General features: G+C 31.6%; 2 protein-coding genes across 2 annotated transcripts; both read right to left on the reverse strand.

Annotated features, from left to right (window-relative positions):
- Positions 1-3,587: 3,587 nt before the first annotated feature.
- LOC124820644 (coiled-coil protein) lies at positions 3,588-6,773 on the reverse strand. Its single transcript, XM_047292384.2, has 6 exons — positions 6,389-6,773; positions 5,702-5,829; positions 5,170-5,273; positions 4,932-5,019; positions 4,646-4,707; positions 3,588-4,069 (listed from the first exon to the last, which is right to left on the reverse strand). The coding sequence occupies exons 1-6, from the start codon at positions 6,499-6,501 to the stop codon at positions 3,917-3,919; spliced, it is 648 nt and encodes a 215-aa protein (XP_047148340.1). The 5' UTR covers positions 6,502-6,773; the 3' UTR covers positions 3,588-3,916.
- Positions 6,774-9,014: 2,241 nt separating this feature from the next.
- LOC124820641 (sulfite exporter TauE/SafE family protein 3-like) lies at positions 9,015-14,061 on the reverse strand. Its single transcript, XM_047292380.2, has 12 exons — positions 13,455-14,061; positions 12,196-12,355; positions 11,216-11,416; positions 11,080-11,144; positions 10,861-10,885; positions 10,658-10,749; positions 10,489-10,575; positions 10,338-10,391; positions 10,007-10,228; positions 9,717-9,810; positions 9,452-9,592; positions 9,015-9,354 (listed from the first exon to the last, which is right to left on the reverse strand). The coding sequence occupies exons 1-12, from the start codon at positions 13,638-13,640 to the stop codon at positions 9,272-9,274; spliced, it is 1,410 nt and encodes a 469-aa protein (XP_047148336.1). The 5' UTR covers positions 13,641-14,061; the 3' UTR covers positions 9,015-9,271.
- Positions 14,062-16,127: the final 2,066 nt, after the last annotated feature.

Raw genomic sequence — 16,127 nt, forward strand, 5'->3', positions numbered from 1 at the left:
GTGGTCTAGGGTTTCTACTTGAGCTTGGTTGTCTACACTAGAGGTAAGGGGAGCTAGTTCTCTTTTTGATTTTACTGTATGACGTGATTACATAATGATTTTCAAATTGGTATGTTGTTGGAAGCATAATTTTGAATTTTGCTAACTTGAAATGCATGTATGAAAGTGTGAGTGCTACGTGAATGTGGTGATTGATGGATGTGAACTGTTTGGGATGATTTTGAGTGATGAATTATGTATGTTGGAACTGTTTTGGTGTGTAAAATTTGTTATGGTGTTGATAGGAAGGAAAATCAAGTGTCTTAGGGTCACTTTTTGGTCATTTTAGAGGAAGTGAGGTAGGGATTTTGAGTAAATGAAGGCTGCAGTGTTCCTGGACTGTTTGGGCAGCCTAGACAAGTCCATTGTGACTTGTTAGAAGCATAACAGTAGTTGAAAACAGGTTCCAAGTAGTGGAATCGAATTTGGGTCCCTAAGTTGTTGAAATTAGTGTTTTGGATGCTGAAAGTGAACTTTAATCACTTAAAAATGGTGGTAGAAATGTTTAGAATCATTTGGATAAGTTTAATTAAGTCTAAAATGAGAATTAAGAGTCTAAGAAGTTGGGAAAAGTGGTTAGAAATGGTTAAGGGAGGTTCTGTTACCATTCTGCAGAGTTCTGAGAATTCTGCAGAATTAAATTCTGCAGAACGCGCAAACTGAGCGTTCGTCCATGGCGGAGCTGAACGCTCGGCCATGCATGTGCTGAGTGACGTTCGGTCAAATGTTGGTTGGATGAACGTTCGGTCTTAGGAGATGATAGTAATAGCGTTCGTCCATGGGAATGTGTTAGTGATTAGCGTTCGTCCTTGTCTGGGGACGTTCGGTCAAAGGTTGGAGTGATTAGCGTTCGTCCTTGTCTGGGGACGTTCGGTCAAAGGTTGGTGTGATTAGCGTTCGTCCTTGTCTGGGGACGTTCGGTCAAAGGTTGGTGTGATTAGCGTTCGTCCTTGTCTGGGGACGTTCGGTCAAATGTTGGGGGATTAGCGTTCGTCCTTGAGCCGGTGTTAGTAATCAGTTAGCGTTCGGTCATGATGAGGCTTGATATTGAAGCGTTCGTCCTAGTTATAACAGCGTTCGTCCAAATTGGGTTCGTCCAAGTGCTTTTGGCGTTCGTCCAAATAGGGATCGTCCAAGATGTTAGGACGTTCGTCCAACAGGGTCCGTCCAAGGACTTTTGGGCGCTCGTCCAAGCAGTTCGTCCAAGCGGTTAGGACGTTCGTCCAAACAGGGTCCGTCCAAGGACTTTTGGGCGCTCGTCCAAGTAGTTCGTCCAATGGTGTTAGGACGTTCGTCCAAACAGTGTCCGCCCAAGGGCTTTTGGACGCTCGTCCAAACAGTGTTCGTCCAGTGATATTTTCTTTTGTGCTTTCTCTCATTCCAGTAAGCTTTGTTAATTAAATATTTCGGTTACAATTTATGAATGCATCTTCATGTGATCCAGATTGGTTGAAAGTGTATGATTATAAGTGGTTTATGATGTACATTGTTGATTCAAAAGGAATATTATGAGATTTAAAATGGTCGGATTAAATCGGAAATTTAGATCTCTCGGTGAGATCAGTTAGTGTATTGAATGAATGTAAGAGGCTTCCATATGGGGGGTTATCCCTAACACTCCAACGGTCTTTCATTCTCACTTAGAGAGGATCGACGCGTGTGGTGGGAGTAGTGGGAGGTCCTAGGGTAGACGCTATCACTGGAGGTCTATTCCGCGGTAACGGATTAGCCTTGTGTATGGTCGGGTGGAACCCCTCGGCAATGGCTTTGCAAAGCAGTAGAGGCCATCACAAGTGCACAACCCGCCCCAGCTCTACATACATTCTATGTCCGGACGTGTCTAGAGTCTTAACATGATAGGATACTTGTCTTGATGAGTGTTATTAAATAAATGCTTATGTTTATGATGACTTATGTGTATGGATATTCTGGTAAATGCTAGATTGGTTGAAAATGAATTGTATGATTGTTTGAGATCTAGCTCACCCTTGCATTTGTGTGTGTTGCATGTGTTTGATTTCCCTCTTGCGATGATCATCCAATCCTTTGGATGTGAGCAGTAGGTGATGATGTACCCTTGGAGCAAGCGTTGGAGAATGAGGAAGACCCAGCTCCTAGTGCTTAGGATTTCTTCTAGCTATGATGTTCAATAGCTTTTTATTTTGAAAAACTTCTAGCCTTCATTTTAGCATGATCTGTATTTTGGAGAATTATGAGCTTGTACTTATATTTTAAAGTTTTCCAGTCAGACTTGGATAACTGTACTCCTAATTCCATCTATTGCGTACTCCTAACTGTTTCTATTATTATAATTGATGCATTCTACGTATATACTTTGTTATATATTTTGGGATGTCACAAGAAACATGTAAGTTATAGTAAAATAGATAAATATAAATTTGATAAATTATTTAGATAAAAAATTTCATAAATATTTTAAAAAAAATTAAGCTGAAAAGAATTTTTTTTGAGACATTTTGACGATGCTATCTTATATTAACAAAAGACAATTTTTATTTATGATAAAATTATTTCTATTTCAGTGGTGGAAAAATTTATTTAAATAAAACTAAATGTCCAATTCTCAAACATCACAAAATTGTGAGCCACTGAAAGATACGGGGACAATATGGTAAAAACGCTTAAAAATCTTCCAAATTCCTTCTCCAATGCGTGCACAATAATATATACTTAAATGAACACAAAGTAAAAAAGAAGAAATCAGATAACATTAACATAACTTGCAACTGATACTGGAATTTTAATAACTTTCTACAAAATGCAATTTTAATTTAGTTAGCAGTTAAATTATGAAAATTATATTACTGATATTTTCAATTATATAATAACATGATGACATTAAATATATAATGAAAATTACACATTGCATTCATTTTTATTTACATAAATAAAACATCAAATCACTTTCAATTGGTATAAGATTTTTAAACATGATTTATTTTAAATTGAACAGTGAAATTTGAAAATATTCTTACATATCTTTGTTATGTTTTCCATGTCAAAATGTTACCCAATGAGATTAAACCTTACATTTTAAAATTGAACAATAATACTTAACTAAAATAGTGAACTTTGATGTGTAAATGAAAGTTGTGACATATCTTAATATTGTTAGTGTAAATATCACATCACATTATCTCACCAAATAACAAATTAAAATAATAAGCAAATAACTTATCCTATCTTCTCTATCTTTATATAGCCCTTATCTTATGAAAGTGTAAATACAGCTATAATATAGCTATAGTCGACTATGATTACCTTATCATCAAGTTAGAAACGAATGTGCAGACGAACAAATTATGATGTTCTGTTACAAGATTTCATGGGCAACATACAAACATTCATATACCAGTGCTAGTACCCCTTGTAAACAAACCTTACTGGGTAGGGTCTCAAGCTAAACTGGTGTTCTATTAGTTTTGATATCAACAACAATAAAAGGCTTTTCTGTACGTACCATCAACACCGGAGATCATTTTGCAACAATTTCTCAAGCGGGGAAAATAAAATTAAAAAGGGAAAACTAAATTCTAAACCAGCCAAGCATAAACTGCCACTAAATATAGCAAGAAATATTTCAGTTTTTGACTAGACTGTGAGAACAATAATATAAAAACCATTGTCTCAAGCAAGGTTATAGATAAGTAAGGTATATTGCCTTTGCGAAGAACATAGTCCAATCCCCCACCCCCATCTTTTTCTCTGTCTGATCACAGTTGGGTAAACACATTACTTGGTTTCCTCAAGAAAGATAACATAATGCAGCTTCATATTCCAGAAGTAATCAATATATAGATCTGCCAGATTGCAAGTTGATCGCCACTCATCTTCCTAAAACCCCATAATCAAATGCTTACATGAAATCCTCCTCCAGTTCCTGCAATGATTTGCTTCCAGATGCAATTTGTTTGTTTGATGTCATATTTTCAGCAACCATCAAACCCTTGTAGCTTCGAAGCTCTGCTTGTCTCTCCTTGTCGAGTCTTTCCAATTCCTCACGGCGTTTCTGAACGGAAACACATGTGGATAAATGGAAAAAAAATAATTCAATAAAATGTTTTCATAGTGTCTGAGAAGAAAGATTGAACCATAAACAAGCAAGAAGGCACCAAGACAACTTATCAATTGAAGTATAGTAATTAATTTTCACCCATGTTACAGCTCAAAGCAGACGTTTTATTTTCATCATATATTAAAAAGTGACACACAACTCTATTAGTGCACGTGGACAAACAACGATGATAATTTTAAAAACTATGAATCAGAAAGGTAAGCAACATGGTGGTTGAGCTTAACTTTGATGCTCCAACAGTATACAAAGATTTCAATTACATCGATTGATATGATAACAAATTATCAGATGAGCTTAATAAGTTAAGAATTACACGAGAAGTTAAGCTAACTAAATGAGGAGGTAGGCTGAAAGCGTACAACATATTCTCACTGCCAATCCATCAAAATTAAACTATACTTTCAAATCCAAGTCTATCAATATAATCCACTATGCTTAAATACTGAGGTTAGTGACAGAGATTATTTGGTTGTGTGCATGAATTAAGAAAAGAAAAAGAGCAATACTCACCTTTTCTCTTAATTGTTGTTTTCTCTCAGCTCGTTCAGCTGCATTAACCGCTTCTCTCTCAGCTGATGCACATGTACCATCCATATACCAAATCAGATTTGTACAAATATTATACATGATACACCATAAAGGGTAAATGCCTATAGCTAAGATAACCTATAAAAAATAAAGGAGGTGTCCACCATTTGCCTCCTTGTCCAGAAAAAAATAGCATTTTTAACTAACCAAACTTAAATGTTCTAAAGAAAATATTACTCAAAAGAAATGAAGCAAACTTATTAAGTACCTTTCAAATCAGGTTTCCTTTCCACTTTTGTCTTGTTTAGCCTGTTAACAATCTCATTTATCCTCTTCTCAACTCTCACTGTTCGAACCTAAAATGCATGAAAACCAGAAAATGATACTCTCTTAAAATGAACCATTCAACTACCCACCCGCCCACACTGAAAAAACAAAAAGAAAAAAGACAGAACTAAAAAGATGAGAAAGAATATGAAAAAGATTCAACTGTGAAAAGCATTCACCATTTTTGAATTGTGAAAACCAACTTGACCAACATCCATTGAAGCAGTTTTCTTTAAATTAGACCATGGAGTGTAAACAACATCAACATTGTTCACTTTATTCCCTGCCATGAATAAAGAAAAATGATAAGAACTGCGCACATAGTACCAGTAACTGGAAAGATACATATGAAAGTCATATAATAACTGCATATATGTTTTTGAAATAGTAGGAGATAGCCTTACCGAATTCTATTGGTAAACATAGATCCTGTTTGGATAAATCTCTCTGTAAACACTTATAGGAGCAGAAGAGAAAAAAGGTACAATACATTGAACTTCTCCTATAAACTATAATCAACTTATGCACCTAAAATTCTGAAGAAATAAAATGAACGAGTTTCTATAAAAGCTAAATGCATAAGCTGATTTTAACTTATAGGAGAGACCTTAATTCATTTTACCTTCTCATTTTCTTTTGCAGTAACACATAAAATTGGCAGCTAAATCAATTAAACTAATAAACCAGAGGAATAAACTGTCAGGCTTTCACCTTGAATTGAATTTGCTTTGACAAGCTGAGCACAGTCTTCCAGTAAACCTTCACTCATGCCATCAATAGTCTGGCCTTTGTGCAGTCTTACATAGACATGGGCTGAAGACATTTTATCAACATGAAACCTACAATAAACAGATTTTATCAATAAAGAACCTCAGTGAATGAAAACAAAAACAACACAACTATCTAAGCAAGCATTAAATCAAAACAAAAAGAAAGTAGTCGCCATTCAAGGAAACAAATTTAAGAAAAAATGCGTGAAGAAATTACTATCTTCCAGAAACAGAACAGAACAAATAGCCAAAAGCAACATCACATCCCCAAAATGGGTTGCCCTATACACGAAAAAAACTCAATTTTCGTCCCCCGGACAAAATAAATACAGTGTTATTAAAACAAAAGAATTGGTTGAATCACAATTCTAAACAAACCCGACTATTACATGATAATAATATTGAGTATTAACCACAAAATCGACAATCCTTCACTTTCAACTAGTGATGCAAAACATCGAGACCAAACAGCACAGAAACCTCTGCTAAAAAAACGACACAACTGCTAATCAAATCAAATCAAATCGCGTTCAAGACCAAGGCCAAGTGTGCAATTTCTACCGGATGCAGAGAATTTGAGGAAACGAAAAAGAAATTAAGATATTGAAAGAATGAACATTGGGGTTACCAAATATCTTCGGGAAAACCGTATTTGATGAGCTCCTCGTTTTCGAACTTGTCGAGACCCATGAAGATAGTGTAGTCGCCGGCTTCAGGACGCGCCTTGAAGTAGAACACCATCGTGCGTGTGTGGCGTTGTTTCGACGCAGACGTTGAAGAAAGCGTATGCGGTTAGATTAGGGTTCTGAATGGGAACTGTTCTTTTCCTCAAAACAAATCAAAATTGGGGAATTGCTTTCGTTACACGAATCGCCGCGTCAATCATAAACACACCGAACCTTTCTTCTTTTACTAGAGCCAAATGCGCCGTTGTGTTGTGGTGGGTACAACAAAATACAATTCTGCCACGAAATTTCCAGATTCTAATAAACTTCAACTGTGGTAACAAATTTCACCCAAATAACAGAGACAAAAATTATATACAAGAGGAAAAGATAGAAGTCAAAAGATAGACGCTCACCAAATTTACGAATATATACTATAAAAAAAATTATTCTTCTAAAATTCTAAAATATAATAACCTTCTAAAATTCTAAAATATAAAAGAGGTAAATTGTCATTTTCCGACGTGAGTGTTCTTACTTTTTTTTAGTTAACATTTCCTTATACTTTTTTTACTGTAACTTGTATATTTTTTATAGTTAACTTGGATTTCATTTTTTAAAATTATAGTAATTAAAAATACGATCACGTCACCCTATAAATTATTTACCACAAATATAAAATAAATTTATAAACTCAAAAATATAGTCGTTTTGGCTTAATATAGTTGTTTTTGGTGGTTAAATTTTCTACTGCTTTGTTGTATTTTCAAATATAGATCTACGTTTTATATTAAATCAAAATGAAAAAAATTGAATAACATAACTGATAAATAAACGGTTGTTTTTAAATTTTGAATTTTAATGAAGTTAACTTAGAGTTCATAAATGATTTTTTTTATATATTTTTTAAAATACCTATTAGTAAGAGTTAAAAATTTATCTTATTTTAAAAACATTTGAAGAAAAGTGAAAAACATACTAACTTTCCTTATTTTATTTCTATCTTTGTCTTCCTCTTGGGTTACTCTTTTTTGCTCTTCAAGAAAATTGAAAACTTATATTTACACTTTATAGTGTTTGGAACTTTACCTGGAGTTTTACAGTTTTGGTAGAGTTACAACGTTTAAAGCTTTACAGTGTTTGAGAGTTACAAAATTTGGACTGAAATGTTTGGAACTTTGCAGCGTCTAGAAACCTGAAGTGTTTGATGCTACAACGTCTGAAACTCTTCAGCGTGTAGGGAACTAAAGTGTCTAGAACTTTACAGCGGGACTCAAAATATCTAATCATTCAAGTGTTTATCAACTCAAAATGGATCGAAAAGCATTTATCAAATCAAACAACAAATTGTATATTATACTTAACTATTTTAGTAAATGTTAAGAATTGAAATAGTGTCTTTACAATAATCTTATTTTCTTATATAACTAGGTTTGGAATGATTGATTAGTAACTTATAATAAATGATTATTTGTGACAATTGCAAAGAGACTTTTTATATTTTGACCTATTTTTTAAGTGGGATTTATAAATATCTTGCCGCTTAATATTTAGAAATACTTTTATTAAAAAGTTTAAAAGTCCATCTTAAAAACTTTCTAGACAAAAAGTGTGCAAACTTGTAAAATGTATAAGTTAGTATAAGGAAGTGCCTCATTAGTGTGTCTAAGTAAGTGTGTATATATGTTGTTGTAATGTTAAGTTTATTGATCATTTTGTGTCAAAAAAAAATATTTATAGTCTCTTATTTGTCAAGAGAGATAAATCCTAAACTTATACTCTACGGTGTAAGTAGTTGTTTATTTTTAGTGTTTAATTAATCTCTTTTTTAAAGAGATAAATAATTAGACGTAAGATTTTTTGATCTGAATCATTATAAAATCTTTGTACAATTTTTTTCTTCTTTACTCTAGTTTATTTATTTGCTTTTATTCAAAATATTTTTTCAAATTTATTAAAAAGTAAATAAAAGAAAAAATTTATTAAAAAAACTATTTTTAATACGAACCAATTCACTTACTTTTGATTTTGTCCATGCTCTAAATATTTTGCTGCAATGTATTATTTAAACTTGTAATGCTTTGTCAAACAAAAAAAAACATGGTATGAGTTCGGGAACCTTAGCACGTTTGAAATGAAATGAGTTGCAAAGATATTGGTATGGTAGTGGTATACCACTTAAAAGTAACATGAAAAAAAATAGAATGCACCTCCACATTAATAATTTATTCATAATTACGAGTATAAGTTTGAAATTTAAATTATGGATTAAAACCGATTGACGAATTATAATGGAATAGGTTGCAAATCGATAATATTTTTAAATATTATTTATTATTATGTAATTTTATTGTTTCTTAGTATTATAATATCATAATTTTCATGTAAAACATAAATATGGATCATTTTATGTTTAAGATGTAAATGCTTTTCATTTACATTTCACATTTTTATCAGTCCAATTATTTTTATATTTTTCATTATTGAACTTCGTTGACATTAGCATTGTGTTTTTCTTTGGTTGTGATAAGAACACGTATCTATTTTCAACTGTTTGGTATTATAATAATGTCTGTCGGAATTAAATAATAGAAGAAACTAACTATTTAAATAGTTGTCATTAAATAAAATTTAAAAGTGGCTGTCATTAAAAAAATCTGAATCAACAAATTGAATATTCGGAATCTTTCCCGCACTACATCACTTCACAACAACACTATCCATAATGACAAATCACCAACATAGTTGAAGCCATGCCAATAATTGAAAGTCAATTTTGGCTACTGGAGATTGGATCTCACCAATAATGCTGCAAATAGGACAGAATAATATTCCAAAATTTGCTATTATCCATACTTGCAGAGATTCTCAAATCCCATGTACTCATGATTTTCTATCTTCTGTATCATATTTGCAATACCAACTCCACCTAAAATGCGAGCCAAATTAAACGTTTAAAATCCATAAGCAAATGCACATTATAATAAGTTTTCACCAAAACCAAAAGAATTGCATGCGATGCTCACCTAATGAAACTGCACTGATAAATATTGTAGAGGCTAGAATAAAGATAATAAGAGATGCTCTTCCAAAAATGATGATCAATTTTCTCACAATGTGCTGTCCAACCACAGCAGCAATGACAGCCACAAGGGAAAAGTACCCAGCTGTGCAACATTCAACAAAACGAAGCTTAAATAGAGGCTATACTGTAATTAATTGAATATTGCATCGTATCACTTTAACATTGCATTTTTCAGAGTTATAATTTTCAAGTTCTGAGGCACTAACCATAAGGAACTGGAAAACGTTTCAATAGGTAGTATTCTATGACTGACATAGATGAGGAAAAGGTCATGGCAAAGGTAGCTGTGGCACTTGACACCTGCACATAACACGTTGAATCCTTTCAGTAACACAAATAAACTTCTTCATCTGCTTCTACTCTCACCAAATATCATCTCATATTTGCATCCATAGATAGCCTAAATTTACATATCTCACATTATACATACATTGCTTCAAAAATTTACAAAACTATAAGACTTCACAAAACATAGAAAGTTTAATTTGAAAGTAACCTGAGGTGGGACTCCCAGCTCCAGAAAAAGTGGGCCCATAACGAATCCTCCTCCTAGTCCCAACATGCCACCAACTACGCCAGCTAGTATGCCAAAGACACAATAGATAATTAGCTGTAAAACAGTGAAATTTTTCCCTTCTTCTCCCGTGGAAGCTATTACTCTGCGTCCACTGAACAAGGCCGCTGCCTCATATGCAGTTACCCCAACCGAGACAGGAATCTGCATAACACGGAAACCATGTTTCGAAAGGTTTAAAGATGTTGTTAACAGACATTTTTCTTGTCTAAGGGTAATTAATGCTATGGAGGAATGTCCTGAAAGGAATTACCTGTAACAAGTTCAGTACCCAATACCATGTTGAACAAGTTGTCGTATAGTTTTCCTGTAAATAGTACATTATTATTGGTCTCTAGTTAGAAAGTTGCACGGTGTAAAAGTATAAAGTAATCTTTGTCAGTAGATATATATGAAAGAACAACCTTTGCAATCTGTAGTGCAAGGAACGAAATCCAAACAAACATAAGAAGTCCAAACTCCTTCCAGCATACATTTTCAATAATAGTCACCTGATGCAGAATACACATTTATTAAATATAAAAAGGAAAATCAGGAAGTTCGTAACAACACACTGGAGAAGAGAATAGTGACCTCATGTTCAACGGTGACACTCTTGATGTCCTTCACAGGGACACCATTTGGTCCACTTGGAAGAGGCTTGTATTCCACTTCACCTCCAGAACCTACACCAAAATCAAAGTTGCAACTTGCATGGATCTGACATAAGAAATAAATTGTTCCGGTAAAACTTTAATATGATTTGGTGTACGTTGATGAATAGTATCTGAACTCACCGTTGGATTGTCGCCTAGCAGCCTCCTAGATTGATACAAAATGTCAAACAGTTAGCCATCAATTTCAGGTTATATACACCAAAACAGTGCTTTCTTCTTGTTAATCATAGTGAAAGACACAAAGTAACAAAACAATACTTTCTGATCGTTGAATTATTTATACTATGTTGTTAGTTAAGGTAAAATGTCAGGTAATATATAAATGAAGTTAAGCAAGACCTTTTTCATTATGGTTTCCTTTTTCCAGGTTTCAACCCCCTTACAGAAAGCTTTTGTTGAGGTGCCTGCAAGACAATAAAATCAGTTAACAAATATTAGAGTGCCAAAGTGAAATAGCAGCTAGAATGATTGTTACCTAAGAAGAGAACAATGAGCAATATTGTCACTATCCAATCAGGAAATACAACATTGAAGGCCACTCCAATGCTGATGCCTAGCATGAGCATTGGTTGAATGAGAAGGGCCAAATCATAGTCTATGATTGGCTTATTCAAGGTAGGATGCCTCAGTTTAAGGTTGTAGTAAACTGTTGACAAAGCTGCACCCATGATCATACCTGTATCATTGAAAGTTGCAGGTCTTTTATTTCTCTTTTTATACATATGAGTTTGAATATAACTAAAGAAAATAAAGAAATGATACGAACAACCAGACAACTTTTTTGCTTGGCCGATGAAAAATAATGGGAAATAAAAGAGAACAAAATCACAGATTTTCATTTTCTTTTTCATTTTTTCTATAATTTTATATGTAAAATCCTTGAAATATAGTCTTAGTTTATTAGAGTTCTATTTTTTTTAATCTTGGTAAAATTTCCGCTTCTTAGGTTCAATTCTTCTATTTTATTTTAATTTTTTTAGTCAAATTACTATTTTATTTAGTCTCATAACATTTTATTTACTAGCCTGTTTGAAAAAAGGGAATTACGTATTAAATTATTTGGAAAAAAATATATTTGGCGGGAATTAAAATAAAACAATAAGAGATATAAGACAAAAATGTAAAGTTACCAAAAAAATTAACAAATATTTTGTAGAAACCAAAGATAAAATGTGACGATAGTCAGGGGACAAAAACATATATAAATGTTTTTTTACTTCAATCCTTTTTTCTTCCTCATTTTATATTTATCTACCAGTAGTAGGTTTATGTCGGCCGGAGGATATTAATTATGGCAGTTTTTTATGATTTTAGAGTACTTAAGGGTTTCCTTTGAATAGTTAAAAATGAAAAAGTAGCATGAAAACACAACATATTTATTTATAAAAGGTATAAGAGTGTAATTAAATAGTTAAACTAAAAAATTAAAGAACGCATAATGGTGTTTAATCTTACATTTAGAAATAGCTGTGGCTGATTTAGGATCAAACCCAATGATTAGGCTGAGCATAGGCACGAATATGCCACCTCCGCCAACACCACCCACACTTCCAAAAGCCGCACCACAAAACCCAACGAAAGTGCCCACAACAATTTGCCATCCAAATTCCAAATCCTGCCATCGAAAATGTTTCATACCACTAATTACATCAGTTTATAACTCATTTATAGAGATATTTTAATCATTAAAATAAATAAATTTTATATTTTAAAAAAATTAAAAAATAAAATAATGAATATAAAATGTGAATTTGTTAAATGTAAAAATAAATATGGCGTAAAAGCAACATACACCATAACTTATTTATCTACTTTTCCATGCTTAGTTTATAGGAAAAAAATAAGAAGAAACGAAAACACAGCTACAATTTTTTTTTAATTAACTAAGAAATGAACAGAAAAAAATAGAACAAAAAAAAATCCTTCTATTTTCACTTTCGTTTACATTTTTTATTTCTCTCAAATAACCCACATATTATGTCCTGATATAATTATTTATTTCTTAGACTGTTGATATAAAGTAAGAAAAAAGTATTTAAATAATCCTAAAAATATAAGAAATCATTTTAAACAGTATCTGAATATTATTGAAATACATTACTTTTAAAAAAAATGATAAATATTTCAATAGTTTAAAAATAATTTAAGAAAAAACAAACAAATGATGAAATTAGTGGGTCATTAAAAAAAACTTACTCTTACTTAACAACATACATCTGGAATAACTTAAAAGTTATTTTCATACATTTTGTCGAAAAGGAACTGAAAATTCATCAAGTGTGTTTCAGAAAATTTCTTAATTTTTTTTAAATAAAATAAACTTGATGTACCTACATTTTTTCTTCAACTATATTTATCTCTTCTGCAATTTCGATTTTCTGCTACGTACGTGTACTCTACGGTGTAAAAACTATTTTTTTATTTAAAAATAGCTAATTATCCTTACAATGAATTCCTCAATAAGTTTATTTAAACAATAACGAATTTATATTAAGATTGATTATATGAATGTTAGGTTATTAAAATAACATAATTTTTAGATCCAATCAGAACATTTGTGAAATGCACAAGGAACAAAATTACCAGCAAAAGCAAATCAGACACGTCAAATGAAGTTATCCTTTCCCATCCAAAACAAAACCAATTCCCATAATTTGTCTGTCTTTGCCTTAAGAAATACGAAACCAAGAATTCAAAAGAGAAGAAGACCTTACCGGCCACACATGACGATACCCTGAATCCTCAGATTGCCACAAGAAATTAACAGCTCTCATGAGAAAATTCTGTGCAGGATCTTCGGTAACATTAAATCGCTCCGTTCTTGTAATGCTTCTTTCTGCAGAAGCCATCGCAAGAACCCACGAAAAACAGAACAACAACACAATCCATGTAGATCCCATACGCTTCTTTCTTTGAGAGAATTAAACCTTCCGCTGTGATTGAATTCCTTCTTTAATCAACAGAGTCTCTGTTTGACCGGAAGAAAGACTCGATCGGACGAAGAAAAGAAAAGAAGATGCGAAGAAAAACTTGATGATGAAATTTGGCTAATTGGATACAGCTATTTTCTAGGAACTAATTTTGAGAAACACCGATTTTATAAATTTTTGTTCCTCGGAAAACGAATGAGCAACCTCCGAAGAACTTTCACTTTTGCGTGATAAAAAATATCATAAAAAAAAAGATAGAAAACAACAAAAAAAAAACGAACGAAGAATGATCACAGCAATTTTCTTGCAGTGAGTGGATTTATCTGCAGCGAAGTTCGCGCTGTCTCTCTTTCTCTTTCTCTTTCTCTTTCTCTTTCTCTTTCTCTACAATTTCATATTTTGTACCATGCTACCTTAGCTTCGATTTATATAGATCCAAAATAATTGAGGCTATGCTATTTACATGTTTATAATGTTTATTTGTAATTTCAGTCAAACTATTTACATGTTTACACCTTCCATATTCACACACTGCATGAACAACCTATTTTATAAAAGAAAAATAAAATTCACCACGTGTAAGATTTATTCCACCACCATAGAAAACACATGAATAAAGTAACATGCATAGGACAAGACAGATCATTATGATAAAATAATTGTTTTAAGCTGATTATTGATATATAAGAGTGTAGTAAATTTTACATTATTATGAATATATTTTTTTTTTTAATAATTAAGTGAGTTTTATGATATATAAATATTTAATCGGGTAATTAATAAGATCCAAAATATTTAATAAAGAACATGTTTTATACCCAATAAAAGGAAATAAAAATGTATGATGATTGTTATTGGTGAGTGTTTATGCTCCCAAAATGTTTGGGGTATTCATTTCGATTTCCGTTTTGGGAACAAACGGAAAATTTTTCCTTCTTATCATCAAAACGCAATGTTTTCTCATCTTATTTCTTGAAAAGAGGCGACAATCATTATTGCTAATATCATTATAAATAGCAATTATATTTAATATTATCACTTAAATTTAAATTTATTGTGATTTTGAAATGTAAAATGATATATGTTCACACAGAATTATTTACAACTTAGTAAAGTAGTTAATATGTTATAAAATATACGTTTTGGCCTTTTTCTTTATCATGGTCTGTAATTTACTGCTAATTAAGATTAAAATTAGATGTGTTTCTATTTGTTTTAAATTTTATTTTGTATGAAATATTTTTTAATTAATTTACTATTCATTGTTTGAATTATTTAACAAAACAACTCATCTTGTCCGTAAGTTATACCTGGACAAACGTGTAGGCATGGGTCATTACACAAGTTTATGATAAGAACAAATTGTTATTTTCACAATATTTTAAGTTTATAAGCAATTATTTGGATCGTTTAAAGTATAAAATAAAACGAATTAAAATTATTTAGTGAAAATATTAGTTTAAATCAAATAATTACTTTCATTTTTATCATGTAATTAAGTTGAATAATTTGTAGAACTTAATATAACTCACGTTTTGATAGAAGAATTCAGAGTCCATACTCAAGACATAGATCGATGAAATCTACAAATGAACGTTTGTATGATTAAAAAACACAGTCACATGAAAAAATGAAAATTGGTCAACTTTACTATTAGCCTTATTCCCGACCAGATTGAGTGTTTGCATTGTATAAGAAAAATAATAAGATAAATCCAACGCTTAATATTTTAATTTTTTTTTCTTTGATCTAAAGAGAAAAAGTTAAGATTCTTTCCACAGTAGATAGAATTCGAATGTGAGGAATATTCGATTATATTCAGTAAAGAATTTTCAAAGACAAAAGCACCTGCCAAATCTATTTATATATATAAAAGAAAAAATTGATATTTTTTATTAATGTTTGACATTTACAATATACTTTTTCTTCTCTTTCCTCACGAGGTGTTCTTACGTGGCACAGATACAGTCTTGTTGTGTTGTGTGTCTGTATTAAATCTATGCGACGCGCATAAGTTAATTTTATTGTCAGCGTTTATTTATTTATTTATTTATTTTGAAATTTATATAATTTATTGAAATACTACACTGATGTAGTTGGTCTTGGTTTAAAATGTTTCGGTTATGCAAATAAGTTTATTGTGTCACGTGTGGTTTGAAGGTTTGAAAGTGTGAATGATTATTCTTATCTTTTACAAATAGACATTCTTATATTAAAGTTAATACAAATTTGATAAATGTTATCGATTTTCGAATAGATAAAAATAATTTAATTATGACCTACTTAATAATAATTATATTTTATCAATAGTTAATCAATCTTAAATTTAATTCTCTCAAAGGTTGATTGTTTTATCTATAAATTAGTTCAATCTCAAAGTGGTAATTAAAGTTATTGTTGTAGTATGTCTGACCATTTAAATTGTTCAATATATAATATTAACCAAAACGATCATAC

This window comes from Vigna umbellata, chromosome 2, assembly GCF_029865625.1.
Source record: "Vigna umbellata cultivar VRB3 chromosome 2, Vumbellata_1.0, whole genome shotgun sequence".
In the NCBI taxonomy this organism is placed as follows: domain Eukaryota; kingdom Viridiplantae; phylum Streptophyta; class Magnoliopsida; order Fabales; family Fabaceae; genus Vigna; species Vigna umbellata.